This window comes from Pongo pygmaeus, chromosome 5, assembly GCF_028885625.2.
Source record: "Pongo pygmaeus isolate AG05252 chromosome 5, NHGRI_mPonPyg2-v2.0_pri, whole genome shotgun sequence".
NCBI lineage: Eukaryota > Metazoa > Chordata > Mammalia > Primates > Hominidae > Pongo > Pongo pygmaeus.
In genome coordinates, this window is record NC_072378.2 from 2,625,042 (window position 1) to 2,649,018 (window position 23,977).

The 23,977-nt window shown below is 45.2% G+C and overlaps 2 protein-coding genes across 3 annotated transcripts in view; one reads left to right on the forward strand and one right to left on the reverse strand.

Moving 5' to 3' along the window:
• MYLK4 (myosin light chain kinase family member 4) overlaps positions 1-6,457 on the reverse strand; it is a 108,121-nt gene extending 101,664 nt beyond the window's left edge. Inside the window, exon 1 of the mRNA XM_054491536.2 lies at positions 6,139-6,457. Within this exon, the coding sequence (XP_054347511.1) occupies positions 6,139-6,194 (56 nt within the window). The 5' untranslated portion in view covers positions 6,195-6,457. The remainder of the gene's footprint in view (positions 1-6,138) is intronic.
• WRNIP1 (WRN helicase interacting protein 1) lies at positions 1,135-22,667 on the forward strand. Of its 2 annotated transcripts, none has more exons than XM_063665725.1 (7): positions 1,135-2,500; positions 4,757-4,948; positions 6,276-6,442; positions 16,143-16,372; positions 20,332-20,487; positions 21,250-21,329; positions 21,927-22,667. In XM_063665725.1, the coding sequence occupies exons 1-7, from the start codon at positions 1,679-1,681 to the stop codon at positions 22,200-22,202; spliced, it is 1,923 nt and encodes a 640-aa protein (XP_063521795.1). In that variant the 5' UTR covers positions 1,135-1,678; the 3' UTR covers positions 22,203-22,667. The 2 variants fall into 2 exon arrangements, with proteins under 2 accessions (XP_063521795.1, XP_054347510.2); XM_054491535.2 differs by having other exon boundaries at positions 1,302-2,500; positions 6,201-6,442.
• Positions 22,668-23,977: the final 1,310 nt, after the last annotated feature.

Sequence of the window (23,977 nt, forward strand, 5' to 3'; positions counted from 1 at the left end):
GTGGGTGGATCACCTGAGGTCGGGAGTTCGAGACTAGCCTGACCAGCAAGAAGAAACCCCGTCTGTACTAAAAATACAAAAAAATTACCCGGGTGTGGTGGTGGGCCCCTGTAATCCCAGCTACTTGGGAGGCTGAGGCAGGAGAATCACTTGAACCCAGGAAGCGGAGGTTGCGGTGAGCTGAGATTGCACCATTGCACTCCAGCCTGGGCAACAAGAGTGAAACTGCGTCTCAAAAAATAATAAAAGCTCACGATCCTCTTTTTGTAATTTCAAATTATACGATGAGTAAAGAAAGTTTAACTCGTTTCTCTAACGTTTCTATTAATCTTATTTTTGAGCCTAACTTTTTTAGTTAGAAAAACACTTAACCATCCAGCCAGGCGTGGTGGCTAAGCCTGTAACCCCAGGACGACTCCAAAGGCTAAGGCGGGAGGGTCCCGGGCGCCCAGGAGTTCAAGGTTGTGGTGAGCTCTGGTCGCGACCCTGCACTCCAGCCTGGGTGACAGAACGAGTGAGACCCTCCATCTGCTCTTGCCCAGATGAAATAAAAATTCCACTTTTGGCCAAATTTCGGAAAAGTCTTCAGTCTCCCTCAATTCATTTACCTCCTCTAGTTACCAAAAATGCATGTTTAAGATACATGTTTTAAAAAGGGAGACTTACAGAAAAGCAAAAAAATAAAATCACAGAACATGGTAATTCATTCAAAGATGCAGAATACCACACTCGTTTTAATCTGATATTCTTTCCATTTCTATCCGTCTACGACGTAATTGCACACGGGCGCCTCCCATCCTTTGGTTGCTAAGGAGACAGAAGGCTGGTGTTTCCGAGCGGCCCGCGAGAAGCAGCTCTTGGCTCGAAGCGCGCTGTAGGTGAACCGCCCTTGACTTAAAGGCCAACACATCTAAAAGGGGGCGAGGGACGCTTTATTTACATTTCCCTGACCACTACTGAGGTGAGCATTTCTTTCACCCGCGTACTTGTTTGTATTTTTTCTGCTGTTCACGTCCAATAGAACACTGGTTTTCTATTGGAGGCTTTTGGGTTTTTTCCCCCATTTCCCTTGCGTTACAAACGACCCGCTGCGGCCTCCTCCTGCTTGTCCCCACAGGCCCATTCAACAGCCCAGCGCGGAAGGCCGGGAAAGCGGTGTTCGCCGCTCCTCCCCGCCCTCGCGCGCCTCGCAGGCCCGGGCGGAGGGCTGCGTCCTCCACCGCGCAACCTCGCGCACGCGTACCACGCTCGCCTCGCGACCCCCTCACAAAGGCTGTTCTCAGAGTCGGAAATGGACGCACGGCGGTTGGGGCGAACGGCCGCGGACTACACTTCCCGAAGTGCCGCGAGAGGTATTCTCGGCGGTGATTGGGACAAACGGCCACGGACTACACTTCCCTACGTGCCGCGCGAGGCGCCTCTGCCGCCGGGGCAAACGGCCACGAACTACACTTCCCGATAGGCTGCGCGAGGCGCTGCCGGCGGCCGGCCGAAGGCGGGCGGACGCGGGAGCTGCGGACGTGAGGCATGAGCGGCGCCCTCCCCAGGCCCGCGAGCGTCCTGCTGGCTCCCCGAGCGAGGGTCGCGCGGCGCGGGGCCTAGCGGAGGGCATCGGAGGCCTCGGCGGGCGCACGGGCTGCCGCGGCCGCGCCGGGCGCCGGGGAGGGCGGCGGCCGCCATGGAGGTGAGCGGGCCGGAAGACGACCCCTTCCTTTCGCAGCTGCACCAGGTGCAGTGCCCCGTGTGCCAGCAGATGATGCCCGCCGCGCACATCAACTCGCACCTGGACCGCTGTCTGCTGCTCCACCCGGCGGGGCACGCGGAGCCCGCGGCCGGGTCGCACCGCGCCGGGGAACGGGCCAAGGGGCCCTCGCCGCCCGGCGCCAAGAGGCGGCGGCTGTCGGAGAGCTCGGCGCTGAAGCAGCCTGCCACCCCGACGGCAGCCGAGAGCAGCGAGGGCGAGGGCGAGGAGGGCGACGACGGCGGCGAGACCGAGAGCCGCGAGAGCTACGACGCGCCGCCCACGCCCAGCGGCGCCCGCCTTATCCCCGACTTTCCGGTGGCCCGCTCCAGCAGCCCCGGGAGGAAGGGGTCGGGGAAGAGGCCGGCGGCCGCCGCCGCGGCGGGGAGCGCGTCTCCGCGCAGCTGGGACGAGGCGGAGGCGCAGGAGGAGGAGGAGGCCGTGGGCGACGGCGATGGCGACGGGGACGCGGACGCGGACGGCGAGGACGACCCGGGGCACTGGGACGCGGACGCTGCCGAAGCCGCCAGCGCCTTCGGGGCCAGCGGCGGGGGCCGCCCGCACCCCCGGGCGCTGGCGGCCGAGGAGATCCGACAGATGCTCCAGGGCAAGCCGCTGGCCGACACGATGCGTCCTGACACGCTGCAGGATTACTTCGGGCAGAGCAAGGCCGTGGGCCAGGATACCCTGCTGCGCTCGTTCCTGGAGACCAACGAAATCCCCTCGCTTATCCTGTGGGGGCCGCCGGGCTGCGGCAAGGTGAGTGCAGCCTTGGCCATTGGGCTTCCGTAGTTATCTCGGCGGTGGATGCGGCTGACGGTCGGAGAGCCGCGTGTGCTGCCCTCGAAAGAAGCCGCCTGCCTCTCCTGGATAAGAGGGTCCAGGGGTGCAGACTTGGGCTGGGCTGGGGCAGTGCCTGGTCCACAGGTGGAGTCTGTGATGGGTGTGAAAAGGGCACACACCCCCAGATTCGTAAGGCAGGCTTGCCGGGTTTTCAAAAGGACGATGTCTGTGAATCCATAGTTTTACAAGATGCGGACTCTTAGATTTGATCTGCCTTTATCTTCCATCGGTCTCCCCGCCCCCTCCCCAGACTTTGATTTAGTAACCGAATTCGCAAGGAATCAGCATGTTTAAATTGTAAAGAAACATTTGTATATTCCGTTTGTACATAATACGGATTCAGCTATGAAAAAAAATCAAATTAATTCTGTTGTGCTTCCTTCCCTTTCCACTAGTTGTTGGTTTAACAGACGTATTTATTTATTCTTGAGAATATATTTATTTAACATTCTTATATTCTAGAGAATATATTGATTTTACTAAATATATTCATGTATTTACAAAACTAACATAAAAAACTTTTTCATCTGCAAGTCATTTTCATCCGGTATTTCCATAAATTTTCTCATAATGCCTTGTACTCTAGAGAAGAAACATCCGTGCATTTTGGTGTCCAGTTCTGTGTCCCTTCGTGAGGCGTTAGCGTTCCAGACGTGGGCAGTTAGGATATTGTGAGTCTAGAAAGCATGTCATTGGAAAAACACTTGAGAAAAAATGGAGGAGGTGAGCCAGAAAACAGAGAAAGCTAAGAAGTGCTTAAATACAGGATGCTTTTATCCATAATAAGGGAGAAGAACCAGCATCAGGGAGGGAAAGGGAGAATTCAGGGATCAAACTGTAAAGAGTTCTTGTAGCTTTGAGATTCAGACTCGTTTGCACACAAAGCTTTTATTATTTTTCTTCTATTTTCTTTTCTAGCTTTATCTCCCACAACTTAACCACACCCCTTTTAACTCCAGTTCCTGGAATGAATTGCCCTTTTTGTGCCTTCTTGTTTTCACTCATGCCTTCCCTTTGGCCGGGAATAAAGCACATCTATCCCAAATAACGTTTTATGATGATGGTGGTCGAATTGTTGGCGTCTGTCCCCATGGAGTTAGTTGTTAACCCCATTTAAGGGATTGAGCAGTATCATTCTTAGTAATTGTGAAGTCTTTACATAAGATCATGAGAATGGATAATCAGCTGTTGGTGGCCCCAGACAGCAAGAAGGTCCTTAGGGAGACGAGTGGGTGAGCTCATCCCACCTACCAAATGCCAGGCAAGAGGTTTGGGTGGTCCAGGCTGCTCAGTGAGATGGGCGTTGGTCATTTGCAAGCCTGGGCATCTGTGACTTGCGAACCTGATTCCAAAAGGCAGGCAGGCGGGGATTTCGGAAAGAAGCAGCCACACAATGGGCGCTCTACAACTTTTAGAAAACAAAGTACCACCTTTCATTTAGGTGCAGATTTTTTCCACTCATTAAACAGTCTTCAGTTTTTCTTCTCATCCTTTAGTACTAATAACAACATTCATATTAAAATAACAGCATATACATATTTGTTGAGCACCCAAGAAGTGCCTTACTTGGGTCTCCTTGGTTTTCTAGTAATTGCTAATGTGACCACAGTGCTGCCCTTCATCTCCTACCAGACTGAACATGCAAAAGTGGTCTGCAGTCATCTCAAATGCTAGGTCGATGTCATTGGTCTCAAGGCAAATGCTCCCTCACTGTCCTTTTCTCAGCTGTCCTGAGCTTCCATTTCGGGCTGTGGTTCTGCGATGAGTTCTGCACCTAGATCCTTCCGTGCTGTCTTGGCTAGAGGAGGGAGAATTTTCTCTTTGGTGAGAGGTCACAGCTGTCACTCTGCTAAATCAAGACAGCCGCTCTTTACTGGGATTCCAAAGATCTTAAAGAGTCCCCCAAAAAGGAATCAAAGGTGGTTAGGGACAGAAGAGAAAAGGTCAGGATTAGCCTAAGGTTTAGCTACTTTCCTGTTTTATTTATAATATTTTTTTTTTGTTTTTTGTTTTTAAATGTACTGTGGTATTTTTGATTGTTTCTGTGCTGCTAAGCATTCTTCAGAGTTCAAGTTGCTTGGTAAATAGTGATGCTGCTTGTAGTAGTTCCCATGGGTGCTGGTCTCTGTATCTTACCAGCTTTTCAAACTCTATGTATGTCATCTTTTCTAGACCACTCTGGCTCACATCATAGCCAACAACAGCAAGAAACATAGTATAAGGTTTGTGACATTATCTGCAACAAATGCCAAGACAAATGATGTGCGAGATGTCATAAAACAAGCTCAAAATGAAAAGAGCTTTTTCAAAAGGAAAACCATCCTTTTTATTGATGAGATTCATCGGTTCAATAAATCTCAGCAGGTATATTAACTTCCTTCTACCTTTTGGTTGTTGTGAACATCAAACAATATAAAGTGTGTGAGATCACGATATAAATGCTAGAGACTTATTATGAGCTTTGTTTACAAAGAAGCATAGGCTTGTCAACCCATCTCCTTCAAGCCCATTTCCCCATACATTTCTTAGTGTTTTTTGGTAACAAGAAAATGCTTTCCCTATCTGATAAATGAAATGGTTGGTATATCCCTGAGCTATACATGTCAGAAAAGCAGCTTTGAATCCAATTTCCAGTTTTAGAAATTTTTAATCTAAATACTAGGAGTCATTGTGAACAGTAAAATAATGATTTTTAAGGTCATTATTTTAATGGGTTTTTAAAAATTTCTTTAACAGTATTTTTATTTTGAAAATTAAACAATCTGTATTTTCTGTAACTCCAGGCTCTCTTCAAGGTGAACGTTGGAAGAGATAATGATTACTGTTTATTTAAATGGCTTTCTGAAATAAAAGGACACAAGCTGTTTTTATAAACAAAGCCACTTAGGGATTTTAAAAAAATAAACATTAAAATTTTATCAGGCTGAGATCTGAGAGCTATACTCTAAATAAAAAAAAAATAAAATAAATTTTTAGGCATAACTTTTTAAAATGTATTTTTTGTAACTTTTTAATCATACATAGAATATTTCACAAAACTCTACTGAGCCGTTTTTGAACCTTTTTGAATAAACAGACCCTTTTAAAATTCTGACGAGATGTTAGCATTCTAGGTTTCATATTGGACCATTGACTCATCTTAGTATTTTTTCCCCATAAAACAGCATAATAGCAATAATAATAATATGATTGAGTACTTGCAGTGGAAGAAGATTCCAGAAGTGTTAATTAACGTTTTTGTGTGTTCTTTCTCGTCTGTAAATAAATAGCTGTTACATATAAGCTATGTGCCAGTTCAGCCTTTGGTAGAAGATGGTTTTCTGAGTAAAGAAATCATTTATGTTGAAACTAAGCTAGAGTTCTACTTAAAGCTATTCGTCTACCAGCAAGAGATCAGGCTTAGACGGTCATTCCAGAAGATGTGTTTCAGACTTAAAAGCAAGAGTTGTACTCCCCCAAATATTGCATCCATATTCAGTGAATATAAGGCTGCTGCTATTCCTGAACTCGAAAGATAAAAATGAGGAAAAGGAAGGAAGGGATAGCCAACTTACATAGGATTCTGCAGGTGGCTGTTGACTGGAATCACTTTTTTCTGTTTTCCTCCCATGATTAGGACACTTTCCTTCCTCACGTGGAATGTGGGACGATCACTCTGATTGGGGCAACCACTGAAAACCCTTCCTTCCAGGTCAACGCTGCTCTTCTGAGCCGCTGTCGAGTGATTGTTCTTGAGAAGCTTCCAGTAGAAGCAATGGTGACTATTTTAATGCGAGCGATCAACTCCCTGGGAATCCACGTCCTAGACTCTAGCCGTCCCACTGACCCTCTGAGCCACAGCAGCAACAGCAGCTCAGAGTAAGTTGACAGTGTGCAGCGTCCTGGGGGCACACACCTCCCAGAGAGTCTCCTGGCAGGGGGCCAGAAAGGGCCGGGCATCAGTGAGAAGAGGGTGGGGACAGAGAAGAAATGTTGATCTGCCCGTAATGAAAATAAAAGAGGAGGGAAATGTTCGATTATACCTAACAAAGGTATCCCTGCAAACTTGAAGATGCATTTTCTAGCCTCTAATGTGTGTTTCTATAATTCTTCAAGCTTTAACTTTGCTTTGTTGTTTTGGTTCTTGGGTGTTTGCTTTTGTGCTTAGGCTTCTATGGGAAGCCTTATTGATGATTTGAAAGGCTTTATGTCCCCATTGAATAGAACAAATAGATAGATAAATACTTCCTAGACTTACCATACAACTCTTTTGAGCATTGTACTCACGTGTCAGTTTCTTTTTAACCTGCAGTTTAGCGTTTTGTTAAAAAAAAAAAATCAAGTAATAATTAACTTGTAACCTTAAAATTACATAATCCTTTTTGTGTACTTGAAACTCAACTTCATGAAAGTAATGTTAACTGAATATGACATTAGAGGCTGTCCCTATCCTTTTAGTGACCTGTTTCTGCATCATGAGTGCCACATGAGCTCATTAATGCACCAAGTATATATCATAGATAATCAATTTGATTTCTTGGGTCAGGGGTTTTCCTTTTTTTTGTATTAGAACATATTCTTCAGATGGTATTTGTTCATATGTTGGCTGAAATACTGCCATGGAACATAATCTGGTCTGATGAGAGGCTATTGCCCACCTCCTCCTGCTGTGGACTCTGCAGCTGCTCGTGCCTGCCCTGAGGCCAAGTTCTGGAGCCCCTTTTTTGTGAGGATTAAAGTACAAGGCATAGTTTAGGCTCAGGGTTTAGGTTTCAACAGGCTCTTCCTATGTGTCTGGCCCCATTTGCTCCTGTCTGAGACGGAGGGAGAATTCTGCCGTGTCTCATGAAAGCCTTGAAACATTTGGCCTGTGGACCACTGGGTAGGACAGAGTGGCCTTGTTTTGGAATACCGTTGTGATGGGGATAGCCATTAGATCTGTGGCCACAAGCAGTGTGTGGAACCTGCTGGTATCAGCCACATGAACTCACACTCAGAAGCCCTTTATGTGGTGGGCATTTGTCAGAGCCTAAAGGGGCTGCCAGCTCCTCATATCTAGTACAGGTTGAGTATCCCAAATCTGAAATCCAAAATGCTCCCAGATCTAAAGCTTTTTGAGCACCTTCATGATGCTCAAAGGAAATGCTTATTGGAGCACTTCAGATTTCTGAATTTTGGGTTGCTCATCTGGTAAGTATATAATGCCAATATTCTAAAATCAAAAAAATAGGAAATTCAGACCACTTCTGGTCCCAGGCACTTCAGATGTGGGATACTCATGTGTAGGTTTCCTGTAACAGAATTCTCATTACAGACGCATAGAACCACATGGTAAAGACAAATTGAAAGAAAAGGGGGAAATCCTAACATGTTTCATGTTTCTGTGTGTTCTTTGTTCTGTGTACTGGTTATCGTAATGTATCTGCAACTTAATATTCTGCATGTGTACTTGTCTGGGGTGGTTTTTATTTCATGTCATCAGTTCATGAAATAGAACATGAAATCAATAATTAATATTGATGACATGAAGTCAATAATAATCAGTTGTTACTCAGATACCCTCAGGTTTTTTCACCTCTCACCAGTCACTGCCATGCAGGAATTTAAATGAAATGAGAAAGGCGGCAGCCAAGGAGCTCATCCTTATGAGAAGAATTTCTGTATTTTATTTTAAAAATCCTCAGGTGATTTGCAGGCACATTAAAGTTTGAGAAGATCAAGTGAAATAATTAAGATTTAGTTATTGACATTGATATAAAAATGAGCTAGAGATTCTTAATCTGCTAAAATTGCTTTTCAGAGAAAACTTCCCATATCCAGTAAACGATTTACTATTTCCACTACCACTTGCTTAGAATTGATCCCAATTATATTTGCTATCTTGTGTCCCCCACTTTCCTGGGAAGACTGTGAGGACAGGAGCTTGTCCTTGTTCATATCCCCAGCACAGTGCCTGGCACACATTATGTGCTTTGTGAATGGTTTGGAAATGAAGAAATCCTAGCTTTCAATATGAGAAAAGTAGTTTAATATGTTTTGTGTTATCTAGCATAAGGGATAATTACCCAGGTTATCAAGAGCCTTTTTCTTTAATACTATTGCCCTTTTCATCAGCAGCAAGCAGAGTAAAATGAAAGAATATTACGCTTAAATCCATTAATTGGTCTACTTGTTAGCGATTCTAACAAGAAGTTAAGTTAGGAGATATCATAGGCCACAGAAAGAACTCTTACAAGTGATTTCCGAATACAAGTACCTGCCACCGCAACTGTCAGGGATAATTAAGAGTGGATTGGGATGTCTTTTAGTTGCTTTAGGTAAAATTTTGCTTTCGAATCCCTGTTGACAGCTATATATACATCCTTGTGCATATAAATCAGATTTGGTGACACTAATCTAGTTGAGAGAAAAGACTTTCAACCCCATATACTTACTTTCTCTCTCCGGGAAGCTATTGGTGTGCATTTGTATTCTTGTGTCATGTTTTGGTGCCCTAGATAGCAACTAGAACATTTACAGAGAGGTCCCAGGCTGTTGAACTGCACGTGAGAGGAGGTGAGCAGGGCACTGGATTTGGAAACTAATCAAGCTGCCGCTTAGCCATTCTCGATTGCACTTGAGGAATTGTGAGTTGTCACACAGTATACTCATGTAAGTGATAAATTCCCATTAAAGTGAAATAAGTGTTCTTTTTTTAAAAACAAAAATTTCCTCCTGTAGTTATTATTCAGTCAAAATTGAAGCTCCTGCATATGCTAGGCATTGGCTGAGGGTTGAAAAGCTTGTTCCTGTGCCTTTAGAGGGAGCGCAGTATGATGAAGGCTAGGGGAGCAGGTCCACTTCCAGTGCCACGCTTATACGCCAAGTGCAGTGGGCGTAGAGAAGCAGCATTTAGAATATGTGAAATCCAGTATTTCACCTCCTAGATGAGGGGGTGCGGAGTTGAGTTTTGAAGGATAAGCAGAATTTAACTGAGTGAAATAGAAAGCTCATTGTCTATGCCATAGTTGCTTTGGTTTGTATGGCTAAGCAATAGTGTTCAGGTATTTTACTCTCCCAAAAATATTTGGATCACATGATACAAACAGTGAAGATTCTGTCTGCTCTGGGTTAATTTTGGAGGCCAGGAAAAAAATGTCCATGATTCATGATACAAAGAATGAGCTTGTGCTGCTGAAAATGAAAAAGTAAGCTAGCATTTCATCATCCTGCACTACTTGCTGCTTTGAAGAAGTATAGATTCCTAGGTCATGGAATATATACATATTCAAAAACACTTCTAAAGAATCAATTATTTGTGAACCAGATAGAGTATACAAGTCTTTGGAGATCAAGAGAGTGAAATGAGAAGTCATAACTGCCCTCTGCCTAGCTAGGCTGAGTTCCGAGAGGTGGTTGGAAGACAGTACATGACGTCTGTCCCTGGGTAAGGGCTGGGGCGTAACTGGGTGTGGGGCTTTTCTCTAATCATCTGGAGAGGAGAGCCCTTGACAAGCTGGCCCCCAAACAAGGTGGCTATGGATTCTTTTTTCTTTTTATAAAAGTTTAAATTGTCTTAAATAATCTTTTGTGCCATTGAATAGAAAGAAAGGTAGTGGAACTCCAGAATACAAGGTATTGGCCAGAATAAATGGTTGGTATACAGTAGATGTCAATATTTTTATTTAAAATTTTTTTAAGTACATTAATATAGTACATTAACATAGCTGTTTTAATACAAGAGTGCATTAAAATAATGCCATAAAAGCACCAGCAGCCAGAACCACAGATCTCATGGTCCTTGGATGCATTTCCTGTGGCTGCTGTGACAGTTGCCACAAACTGGGTGGCTCAGAACACAGAGCTTCATCCTCACAGTTCTGAAAGCCAGAAGACCAGAATCGAGGTATCAACAAGGCCATGCTCTCATCCAGCATCTCATGGCTCTTGGCATTCCTCGGCTTATGACTATGTCACTCCAATCTCTACATCCGTCTTCACATGGTGGCCTTCTTCTCTGTGTCCTTATGTCTTCTCTTTTTCTGTGTTTTGTAAGGACATTTGTCATTGGATTTAAGGTACACTCTAAATCCAGGATGATTTCATCTTGAGACCCTTAGTTACATCTATAAAGACCCTATTTCCAAATAAAGTCACAGTCACAGGTTCCAGGGATTAGAACTTAAATCTTTTGGGGTCACTATTCAACCCACTACAGACCCGTACCAAGTATAATGTAATTTGGAAAGACATGTGTCTCCATGGAATTAAACAGAAAGACGTCGTCATCTGAAATGTACCTTCTCTTTTTGTGGAGAAAGTAAGTTTTGTTTTGCTTTGCTTTCACTCTGATGTTATGGAAGTGGCAGCATCTGGGGCTGTCCCTTGAATATGTGCAGTTCTGGAGAGTATGCTGTTGCACAGTCTGGTGAGGGTGATTCTCCTCACTGTTGATACCAATAGCAGTATTTGTCGAGTCTCATGACATGGCAGGCACTGCTCTAAGCATTCCACATGTCTTAATCTCATTCAGTCCTCAATACAGCTCTGCAAAGTAGGTCTCATTACCTCATATTTACTAGATGAGGAAACTGAGGCACAAAAAGGTTAAGTAACATGCCCAAGACCAACCAGCTTCATTGTCGAGTCTCATGACATGGCAGGCACTGCTCTAAGCATTCCACATGTCTTAATCTCATTCAGTCCTCAATACAGCTCTGCAAAGTAGGTCTCATTACCTCATATTTACTAGATGAGGAAACTGAGGCACAAAAAGGTTAAGTAACATGCCCAAGACCAACCAGCTTCAATGTGATGGAGCCAGTGTTTAAGGCATGTCTCTCTCTTCTCAGTGACTTCAAGTGCTACAAGGGGTGGAGGTGCCAAGTTTACAGAGGATGGACCCACTGCTCGGTTTTTCCGTTCTGACTTTTCTCTCTTGGCACTTCTTTGTGTCAGAGCAGCAGGAGAGCCTCTTAACCAGATCTGCACATCATACTTCCCTGGGATACATTTTAGAAACATGCCTTGCTCAGGGTCTTTCCCTGGAGATTTGAGCTCAGTCTATGGTAGGTAAGGTACATGTGGCTGTATTTGTGTCTAACTTGATGCATATCCCTGGTTGAGAACCTCTACACAGCAATTATCACCCTGACCAAGAAGTGTTCCTTTTCCTTACTGAAAGAGATTTGTGGAGTTTGGTTTGTAATTTAGAGAGGGAGAGTTTAACCAAGCCATGCATATTCTTTCGTTCTGCCTTGAAATAACAGGTACATTTTTACTTACTACACTCCTTCTCCAACTTACACATCCAGCTGTCTAAGTAGTATCCTCCAAATTCCAGTATTACCCAATGTGTAGAAAGCTTCAGGATTTAGGCACCTGGAAGAAGAAAGGAGAGAGCTTCCTATATTCTTCTGTTAAAATTAAAGCCCTTCTCATCAGTTGGAGAAGCCAAGCTCTCTTAAGTCTGTTTTTATTTCTAGGTTTTGTTAACTAGAAATAGAATCTTTTCCAATGCATTTATTTTAACCAATTTTCCCTTATTATGAATAGTGTTTTATTATAACAACATAATTTACTTCCTATTGTTTATTTCCATGTAGGATGTTATGACATTTTGGGCAGTCTGTCCCCAGAATAGATTTGACCTCTTTTTATTGTATTCTACCTTTGGAAGGTTATTTTTAACTGCAAAACACTTTATAAATATATGCTTAATTTTAATATATGCTTAAATTTAAAAATAATTGTAAATTCTTTAGACTGGGAACACTCTCAAAATAGTTTGTGCAGCAGTTTGCTGAGGGATTTTGCCAATATCAATACAACTATCCCTTCATCATTCTTGGCATGAGTTCTCTCATGGGCTTCCCATTCTAAGATCTCAAGGTATTTTAGTATATCTTACTTTGTTCTTCAGAACTTAGTAAATGGGAGTTCAAGATATATTGGGTGTTTAAGTGGAACCTTTCCCTGCTCAGTCTTCTTCACAGTGAATCTCCATTTTGTAATTTTCTTGTGTGATCATAGTGAGTGGTGTCAGCAGGTCCTGTATTACTCGGACAGAGTTGCCGACAGATTGATCTGGGCCTCGAAATACTTTCTTCTTTTGGACAGGGTAAAATTTAAAATGTGGATTATACTCAAGGGGAGGAAGAAGAAGGGAGTGGCGGGAGCTCGGTAGCTTTCGTTGTGACAGCACCTCCATTCCCCATGACTCCAAACCAGAAGAGTGGAACCACTTGTACTTTGGTCAGGAGTTTAAAAGCCAAAGGAAGACCTTATTTTCCAACCACATAAAATACATAATCACTGCTAAAGACTTATTCACAGCATACTGTTCATAAATCTATGGAGTAGACGGCTAGCTGGCTTCTGTCCTAATTAATAAAGCCTGCCTCCCTGTCTGTATGTGAGGATTAATGGAAATGAGGCAGTTTATACTAGTAAATACCATGGTATATAAGGCTGCCCATCTCGTCACTGTTCCAAGAGCACGCCATGCCCCTAAATACATACAAAAGACAAATTCATGGAGAAGGGATACATACCAAAATACTAACGTCAAGGTAGTCTAGCAGAAGGTGAATTTTCTCCCTTTGTCTATTTTTAAAATTTAATGTAAATTTTTTAAAAGTAAATGTTGACGAGTCTGAGTAGCTTGTTTTTCAAACAATTATTTAATGGTTAAGGATGTAAAACTATACAATATGTGGTCCCAATTTTTGTTTTAAAAGTTAGCTGTAAGGTTGACGGTTGCATGGGTGAGTGGGTCATAAATTCAACACTTGACACAGTAGCTTTCATTCAGCCATGAAATAACAAGTACATTTTTATCTCTCGGTGCTGGAAATACGGATTATTTTTGTTTTCTCTGTACTTTCCGTATAATTTATAAGAAGTAAAGGTTTCACTCTGAGATTATGATAAAACTGAAGTTAGTCCATTTATTGTGCAAATATTGGATGTCTATCATCTACCAGGTCTGGAAATACAAAGAATAAAATATTCCTGTCCTTGAGGTGCTCTGCATGTAGTAGGGATGGAGAGACGATGAATGTAATGTAATCAACACACAATCCAACCCATGGTGCAGGATATAGGCTGGTTCAGTCCGTTAGGATCCACTGGGGCTCCTGCTTTGACTCCTTTTTCTTCCCTCAATTGTCCTGAAGGCTTTTTGTTGCTAGGCAGCTTTCCAAGGAGAGAGAATCCATTGTTTTTACTAGTTCTGAGGCAGAAATGAGATGCCCAGGCAGTTTCTGTTCTCCCTACCTGTCTTCCCACACAGGTTGAGTGCAGTAAGGGGCCGAGAGTGCACCCTTCCCTCAGGCATGTCACGTACTGCCACACCCCTCTGATGCTGGTCCTTCCCCATACATTTTCTTTAGTATATGTTCTGTCCATCATTATCTTCTAAATCATCTTCTCGAAGACTTGCTAACTAATTTCTGGTTGAGAAGTGATCCGCAGGGTTTATAGAGTGCCAGTGGCATGGCCTCGGTGTTTGTTTTGTGTCGTTCTGGTGGGGTCCTCGGTGTTTGTTTTGTGTCGTTCTGGTGGGGTCCTCGGTGTTTGTTTTGTGTCGTTCTGGTGGGGTCCTCGGTGTTTGTTTTGTGTCGTTCTGGTGGGGTCCTCGGTGTTTGTTTTGTGTCGTTCTGGTGGGGTCCTCGGTGTTTGTTTTGTGTCGTTCTGGTGGGGTCCTCGGTGTTTGTTTTGTGTCGTTCTGGTGGGGTCCTCGGTGTTTGTTTTGTGTCGTTCTGGTGGGGTCCTCGGTGTTTGTTTTGTGTCGTTCTGGTGGGGTCCTCGGTGTTTGTTTTGTGTCGTTCTGGTGGGGTCCTCGGTGTTTGTTTTGTGTCGTTCTGGTGGGGTCCTCGGTGTTTGTTTTGTGTCGTTCTGGTGGGGTCCTCGGTGTTTGTTTTGTGTCGTTCTGGTGGGGTCCTCGGTGTTTGTTTTGTGTCGTTCTGGTGGGGTCCTCGGTGTTTGTTTTGTGTCGTTCTGGTGGGGTCCTCGGTGTTTGTTTTGTGTCGTTCTGGTGGGGTCCTCGGTGTTTGTTTTGTGTCGTTCTGGTGGGGTCCTCGGTGTTTGTTTTGTGTTGTTCTGGGGGGGTCCTCGGTGTTTGTTTTGTGTTGTTCTGGTGGTGGGGTCTCTGCTGAGAGAATGCTGTCATCAGGAGAGGGGAAGATGGGTCTCCAGGCTGCACCGGTGGCTCTGGGGCCCAGGCAGTTGGCACGAGTGAGGAGAGAGTCATTTGTTGTAAAGCTGGGGCTGGCCAGTTGTCTTAGGTCTGGTGAGAGACCCACAAGGAATAACTGGAAATCAACTTTGGTAAATATGGGGGTGTGATAAGACATCTTTAAGGCATTGGGAACAAATCCTTCCGTGAATGAAATGCAGATTGGTGTTATTTGGGTTACTCAGTGAGCAGAATAGTGTCAGTGAGTGGGTGTATGCTGAGGAGTTCTGCATTGATCCAGCAGGCAAGCTGGGTCCCCTTCGGAAACCGCCACCCCCTCCCCGGCCCAGCCCCGTTGGTGCCTGTACATTGTTTCCCAGGTAGCTGATTCGGACAGTCCTAATGGGCTTACTATTTACTGTAGATGTTCTCAGCTAAGTGTTGATAATGACATGGGTGAACTGTCACTGAAAATTTTTATTTTTTTGCTTCACAAATGTGCAGCTAGCAGCTTAGCCAGGAATAATATAAGACCCCACTAAGTCATGACATGTGTTAGATGTCTTGTTTAACTCAACTAGGAATAGAAAATTTTACTGAGTCAGCCTTCTGATCATAGTTAGATCTTATTTATGAGGGTCCAAATTTAGAAATGTGACTAAGTTTTAGTCCTGATGTTCAGAGAGAGGTTAGGTGGCTTACCCAGGGTCTCATGGCTAGGTACCAGCAGTCTTCTCGTCGCTCCCCAGGCTAATGACCTCTCTGCTACCCTGTGCAGATTTTGCATGATTAGTGCCCACTATGAGATGACCTACTGCAGCTTCCAAGATTCCCCAGGCCAAGATTCCTGAGACCTGCTTCTAGGATCTGCTGTGCTCAGAGTAACTAGGGACCCAATTTGTTGTTTTTAAAATGAAGGAATTGAACTGCATGATCTGGAGCCCTTCAGAGCTAATATTCAGATGTGATGCTGACTCTCCCCTGTGTGGAAAGTGGTCTAAGCACGTCTGTCTCATCAGGATGTAGGCTGCATTTGGAACATGTTTTCCATACACGGTAATGAGGTGCTAGCATTTCTAATAAAGTTTTCACTGTTCTGCAGGGTAGAACCAGAGAGACCACCTGTCAACAGTGACTTTCCAGGCCAGTCAGTGTCTGTTTCACACAAACTTAGATGTATGAACCTATGCAGTGAGATACCCTCGACACTTATAAGATACAGGGCGATAACCTGGTGACTTAGGAGACCCAGTCAGTTCGTAGTCTTGATGATGCTTAAGCACGTTGACAAAGGTGAGAATAAGAGGCAAAGGCCTTGAACTCTTCAGTGTCCTTGCCGAGAAGTATGAGTTTCTAAGACATGTGCAGAACAAGAAGTATGCAGCCTGAGTGTGACCGTAACTAACCCTGGTTGTGTTTCAGGCCCGCCATGTTCATAGAGGATAAAGCAGTAGACACCCTGGCTTACCTCAGTGACGGTGACGCCCGAGCTGGGTTGAACGGACTGCAGCTGGCAGTGCTGGCTAGGTTAAGCTCTAGGAAGATGTTCTGTAAGAAGAGTGGGCAATCCTATTCTCCCAGTAGAGTTCTGATCACAGAGAATGACGTGAAGGAGGGCCTACAGCGATCCCACATTTTATATGACCGGGCAGGTAAGTAATTCACCTGTGGAAAGAGTGAAACTGTATGGAAAGAAGTGTGTGCACACATTCTCATTTCCGGAAGCCTGACTTTCAGCTGGGTCCAAAGCATTCCAGTGATTCTCAGGTGGATCTCCATGTTGGTATTAAGCCTTCCACACAGGGCTGACCTTTCCGAAGAGAGGCGTGAAGCAGAAGCTGCCCTGTTGAGAATCTAGAGGAGTTTTGGGGTTGGAAATGGCAGGCTGCACATTCACCTTAGAAGGTAGTTGGCTATTCCCCACCTTGCAGAATACAATCACCTTTGAAAGCCTGTGCATTCACTTGACAATGAATATGTTTTGTGATCATTTACAATGGCAGTAAATAAAAAGAGGATTTTTGTCATAATGACTTATTAGTTTTAATTGAGAATTAAAATGCTCTATTTCTTGAGTCTATACTAAAAAATAAATTGTCATGGATCTTGAAGTTTTTATTTTATGTAGTAGCTTTTTCAAAAATTTAATTTTGCTGTGTGCACTTATCTGTTTGTGTAGAACTGCATTTACAAATAGCAGATTTGATACCAGCTCTTATGTGACTTAGCAATATTAAATGTCATTAGCACAGCACATTTGCATCTTTTTATAAAACAAGTGGGAGATGAAGATAACATACTGTAGATTAGCAAACTTCTGCTGCTTGAGCATTTGTGGGACTTTGGATGGAATCAGGTTACAGTAACTGTGGAATATAATTTCCACACTTTTCAAAGATCTGCCAGAAAAGGAGGCTGATAATTGAATGTTCCTGATCTCACGTAGGCTGTGCCATGTGACAATGGAGAGTCCTTACTGGTTAGAGAAGGGGTGGAGGGGCTTAAGAATGACTTTGGTTCCAGGCGCTGCCTCTTCGTGGGTGAGCACACTCGCTGCATGACCTTGGGGGGCTGACCAAAGCTTTTTGGCTTTAGCGTGCCTCAGCTGATGGTAGCTCGGGGGTGTTCATTAGTACTAAGGACACACTGGCAAGTTGAGTAAACAATCCTGTCTGCATTTTGATGTGAATGTGCCTCAGCGGGGCCTGCTCAGATGGCTGGCTCTCCCTAGTGCTCTGGAGCATGACATGAATGCTTGCAAAGTCTGAAAAGCAACACATTCTAGGTGTGTAGAGCCCTGCTTGACTTTTGGCCAAATAGAAAAAATGTAGATATGAACAAGAAAAAGATTTTAAGACATTAAAAAAACTCACCATGCCGGAATCTCCATTGTTTCTGAGGTGCAGCAGCAGCGGGGTCTCTCTCTTCTTGTAGGCGTCCCAAAGGATTTGCCTTGTTTTGACTGGAACGACTAGGACTGTTCTTTGACATTTTATCAGACTGTCAGTTGAGATCCATATAACATGGCATTCACTAACACTCAGCCATTGAGTATTTTATAGGTGTATTCATCTTTCAAATTCTCAAAATCACTTTATGGAGATAGCTATTAATATTACCCCCATTTTAAGATACAAAACTTGCCTGCATTCACAAAGCAAGTGGTGAAACTGACCCGTAAATCCAGGTCTGACTGGTTCCCAAGACTGTCCTTCCCCCCATCTGCGTTTGCCTCCACACCAGCCTTGCCATGCTGTTACTGATCTCACCCGTTACATCACGCTCCTGAGAGGGGTCACCCCTCCATGCACATACAGAGCGGATCTTGGAGGGGTTCAGTCCTAGGAATCCCACTTCCTGAGCTCCACGTTGCAGAGCTCTGCACAGTGGGGATCACCTTGTCTATGGCTTGGAGCTGGGGGGGCGGTGGAGGCTGCCTAGTGCCACCGCCTTAAGAACCCCACATCCTATACATCTTCCCAGTATGAGCATGCTTACACACCCCACCCCAGTGTAACATGTCTGCCCCACAGTGGATCTGCAGACATATAAATATCATTCAGATCCTGGAGAAAGCTGCTTTTACAGGCTTTGCTCTATAAATAGGGATGGTGGAAGCATTGCCCTGGAAACCTGTTAGCTTATACTCTTGGGCCTTTTTATAACTCGAGTGAGACAAAGACCCACCCCCAGAGTTGTGATTATTTTTTTATATGCCACCTGGTACATAGTTACCCACTAGTAGGATCCAGTGATGTTTCTGCATCAGAGTGAAGGAATTTCTAAATGAGAGCAAACTCTCTGCCATGCATTGACATCGGGGTTTTATAGAAGTCGTCAAATTTCGGGTTATAAAGCAGTGTATAATAAAAGCAAACATGGAAGGTAGCATGGAATAATACTAGTATGTATCACTGATGCAAAAGAATCTTTTTACAGTGCCTGCTCTGTGCCAGGCGTGTGTTATTTAATACAGCCCTGTGAGGTAAGTGGTCTCGTTTTTCCCATTTTACAGATGAGAAACCTGAGGCACAGTGAGGATCAGGAACTTGCCCATGGCCCACGAGCTTGGGGGTCCAGCCCAGGCTGCCTGGTCCCAGAGCCTGTGCTCTTGCCCGTTATACTGGTGGTATTGCACCTGGCATTGACAAAGTGGGAAAAGATGACTAACCTGTGTAGGAGGAGTTTAAATTTGACATAAAGTGGTGTGGGTAGTTTCTTCCAGCCCCCATGCCCGTGAGTTTAGCCAGGCCTGTTATCTGCTACCCTCTTCCCCGCCTTCCTTCACCCTGCAAAAGAGCAGAGCGTAGCCTGAGTGCCTGGGTCAGCAGGGTGAGGGAATGGGCCAGAACCATGCAGATGTCATCCAGGACACCCTCTCGGCCAGTGTCCGTAGCCCTCTGACTTCACCAGGGGCGCCCTGCCCAGGAGACACTCAGTTCATCCTCAGAAATCCAGTAGCTGGGCTGACCCATCCATCTGCCCGGGTTCTCAGAAACCAGAATCACTCAGGCTGAGCCGTGGGTCCTGCAGGTCTTTCCCCTGTGGGAGGCCAGCATCTTCGCGTGCTCTCTCCTCCACCTGAAGACCAACTGTCATCTTACCAGCGAGCGCAGCTGCCAGGATTTGTGGCTGTCGCCAGTCGTATTGTGGACATGGGCTTATGTTGAGCACAGAGCAGGTGCTCCTCTGGGAGGAGTGAGACTCACAGGAACATCATCCTCCGCTTTCTCGTGAGGAGGGTGCCCCCTCCTTGAACTTACCTAAGGGACGATGGCCAGAGAATAGTGAAATGTATGCAGGTGCCACTGCTTAGTTCCTGAGAACTGTTTAGCTGTCATTTTTTTGCCCTTAAATGTGCCTTTTTTTAAAGCACATTTCACTGATTTCATGTGAATCTAGGGTAAAAATGGGGTAAGACCAGGCGGTGAGAGAGTGGGCTTCCATACCTTCAGGGCGGGAGCTGGTTAGTCCATGTGTCAGTCCTTCTGGGACCCTGCCACACAGGTGTCCCCACACCAAGGCTGGCAGAAGGGGGTTTAAATGACCACAGGCTTCGGATATCAGAAAGGCAGCTGGAAATGACACTGAGGAACAGATGGGCTGTAACAGCTGCCTTTGCCCCTTGGCTCTACATCCTCCTGGCTCCGACCAGGCCCACAGTTGATTTTCCTCCAGTAGATGGTGGGCCACAGGATGGAGCCAGAACAGACGATTTGCCCTCCCTCCACTCTTGTCTCTGGCAAATCCACCAGCTGGGAGGACCGCCTTTCCAAGTGAATGTGCCCTCCGTCCTGCCTCTGTGCTTGTGCGTGCACTCCATGTCGACAGCCACAGGTTTCTGCTGCAGCAGCCTCTTCCCCTGAAGAGGACTGGGTTACTGAACAGGCTCCCCAGCCCCACAGAGAACGGTGCTGGGGCATGTCCTGGGATTAAGCCCGAGCAGCCGGTGTACCCCACTCAGAGCACGGTTAAGGCAGCTGCCCAAACCTCTCCTTGGCTTTCTCAGGGCCATTCATTCAGGCTTCCTGGAAGTCAGCTGGCGGAGGTGAAGATGGCTTGGGCGCCCCTCCTGTGAGCTCTGTGTGACTGGTGCTCTTTGTGATGTCAGGTGAGGAGCATTACAACTGCATCTCTGCCCTGCACAAGTCCATGAGGGGCTCAGACCAGAACGCCTCCCTCTACTGGCTGGCTCGCATGCTCGAGGGAGGAGAGGACCCGCTCTACGTGGCACGGAGGCTTGTCAGGTTTGCCAGTGAGGACATAGGTGAGTGTGATGGGAGGGTCCCAGAGCCCTGTGTCCATGAGGGTGGGGAAGTGGCTAACAGTTACATTGTGGCTTTTTTTTTTTTTTGGCAGGGCAGGGTGGGCGGGGGTAGCAGGAAGAATGTCTCAGGGTTATGCGAGACTGGCAGGAGAAGATAAGACTTTATGCCTGAGCTCAGTCGTTTATTTCCTGGTGTATGTGCTTTTGAATGTTTATGTTCATAAAGTCACCATTTTCTGTTTCTTCTTCGGGAATGTTTTTACTAACATGAGTGACTATTCAGAGTATTGCAATAGGTGAGCTGCTTTTAAATTTGCTTTAAGTCAGGTGTTCAAGGTTTTCTTTGGACAGCTCCCAAGGTAAAAATGGAAGACTCTAGACACTATATGAAGAAAAAGATCAGGAAAGCTCTCCTCTTCTTTGGTATTAGGGGATGTTTTGTTTTTGGTGTTTCCATCCTGGTGAACGTCTCCATAGCCTTCACTTCTTATATTTGTTATACAGAGACTCATATTTTTCTAGATGTAGAGTTTTTATCCACAAGGAAACAGTTCTTAACACCACACAGTAACCACTCACTAAATATTTCTTGCATAAGTTCATGTGATCAGAGACTAGAGCTAAGTCAGTCTGTTTTGCTACATGGGATTGTTGTGGTCACCAAGTGTACAAGCAGTGGTGGTCTGTGGTTGCCTGCTCATAGGCCAGGAGAACAGTGTGTGTCATGACTGAAACTCTCCTTTGTCTCTCTGTGTGTGGCAGGTCTGGCAGACCCGTCTGCGTTAACACAAGCAGTTGCTGCTTACCAAGGCTGTCATTTTATAGGCATGCCCGAATGTGAGGTAAAGTAATCAGCTCAGTTCTTGCAAATCACTTCTTTTCTCTCGTGTGCTCTGTCCCTTTGTAGATTTGAATAAATGTCCCTCCTTCACCATTGGTGTATTGGGCCCACTGAATATGCTGCTTGGCTTTGGAATTCCAATTGTAGACTATTAGACTCCTAGAGAGGGAAACCTTCTGTATCAACGAGGTCATGTTTCAAACTGTCCTCGGGATTCCGGGGTTCAGAGCACATGCTCCGTATTTTCCAGGGAGCAGAAAAGTTAAAGGAGCTGAACAGCAAGCCTCTGCAAGTTCGCCCCCAGAGCAGCTTCATATTCATCTCTTTTATATATTGGGGGCTTAAGAAAAATTTAATTTAGTAAAAAGTCCTTCAGATAAAAAAAAAAATGAAAACCACTCACCTGGTTTGCCTCTGACCTCATGGGAATGTCTTCTGTCTGTCATAGGTGGTTATCCAGAGTGTAGGCGCAAAGCGGGGATAATAAAAGCATGTGGGGATCTTCTCAGAATTACCTAGAACTGTGTATCAGAAGGGGCTCTGCAGAACAGAAGCTTGGCATCTTGCTAGTAAAATGTGTCCTCTGTGTCATTGGTAGGTGCTTCTGGCCCAGTGTGTGGTCTACTTTGCCAGAGCCCCAAAGTCCATTGAGGTGTACAGCGCCTACAACAACGTCAAAGCCTGCCTGAGGAACCACCAGGGGCCACTGCCCCCTGTGCCCCTGCACCTGAGGAACGCGCCCACTAGGCTGATGAAGGATTTGGGCTATGGCAAAGGCTACAAGTACAACCCCATGTACAGCGAGCCTGTGGATCAGGAGTACCTGCCTGAAGAGTTGAGGGGAGTAGATTTCTTCAAGCAGAGGAGGTGCTGACTCCTCAGGCCATGACAGCAGAAGGATGTTGCTTTTTTTAAGGGAGGGCCAGAAAGAAAGTAACTGGATTGCAAAGTTGGTTACCTGGTGGAAGTTAGAACAGACCAACATTTTGTGCCAGAAATTTAAGAGTTTCATAGGTGGAGGCGCAGTTATTTCAACTAAATGTGTAACTTTGAAATTGTGTTCATTTGCACTCGGTGCAGCGGTTATGCTTATGAAAATATCTGGCAGCTTTGTGCAATGAATTAATGTTATAAGGAATTATCTATTTTGTCATAGTATTTAAGTCATAATGTCATTTCAGAATTCAGTTCTGTAGGATTTTTTTTCTTTAAAAAATGTATATTCTGGGTAGTTTTAATTGGTTAAAAAAAATGTAATTGTGATTTAATACTGCATAGTGTTTTGGGTATTTTTTTTATATGCAAAGGTCTTACAAGCCAATAAAACTATTTCAAAGTACTCTTCGATTCTGTCATGGTTTTCCCGCCTGGATGCCAGCTACCAGCCTTGTCACCATTGCATTTGGTGGCTGGATACTGGGAAGGAGAAATCACGCCAGATGTGAAGAGCGGGGAGCTTGGTTAAAAAGTCAGTGTTACCTTGTTGAAAGTTAACTCTGATCTCTTTAAAGGAACACATAAAGGAATTCTTCTTTAAATGGCTTGTAGAAGACTCCAGTAGTCCCATGCCCATTCCTCCCCGCTTGTCCTGGTTTCTTCTTGCAGCTCCATATTTCTAAACAGTCATTTTTCTTTTACTTTTTGTGTGTCCTGAACACAAAATATGCCACTCCTCCTGCTCAGTTGAGAGTTATGTGTCCCTACTGCTACTTCCTCTCCCTCTCCTTAGTCGCATGTCGTGCATATTCCCACAAGGATGGCCCCTTCAGGTAGTCGGTTCTCCCCCCGCCGTTGTGTGATCCCTCCTGGGGTCCTCCTGCCATGTCTGGAAGGCTGCCGGCTGTTGGGCTGGGACGTCCTCTGCCTTTATTCTGAGTGAGATTCCCATTTTCTGGATGCTCCATCCTGCCTTATTGGTTTATTCTGCTATTTCAGTGCAACCCATCCTCTAGTAGTTTTATCAGGCCGGAGGCACTGTACGTTGCAGAGGCTTGGTCCCGACTGGCCTCCCTCCTTCTGTCTGGAGTGGTTGCACTGTAGTGTGCAGTTGCCATCCCCAGAATCTCCCTTGATCATCACCCTGGAGCTTTCCTTTGCTTCTCCCTGCACCCCATCTGATTACAGGACTGACTGTGCTTTCTGGCACAGGTGGCATGTACCCTCTAGTAGCTTTATGGAGCAGGGGTGTGTGGAGGAAAAGTATTTTTAGACCTCAGGAGACTCAAAATGCTTTTATTCTACCTTCAGACCTGTCTGAGAGTTTGGCTAGGAATAAATTTTAGGTAAGAAATTACTTGTGCATTGTTTTACACTTTCCCACATTGTTGTCAAGTTTGAAGGCATCCTGATGTCTGTGGTCTTTTGTTTGTAACCTCTATCAACTTGTAGACTCTTCTGTCTTTGCTCCCCGTGTTTTAAAAGTCTGCACTGGGTACTTGTTGGGCCTTTCAACCTGGAAACTCCTTTCAGTTCTAGGGAAGTTTCTTTTTTTATTCAATAAATTTATTTATTTATGAGACCAACTCTTGCTCTTTTTCACAGGCTGGAGTGCAATGATGCGATCTGGGCTCACTGCAACCTCCACTCCCAGGTTCAAGCGATTCTCCTGCCTCAGCCTCCCAAGTAGTTGGGATTACAGGCGCACACCAC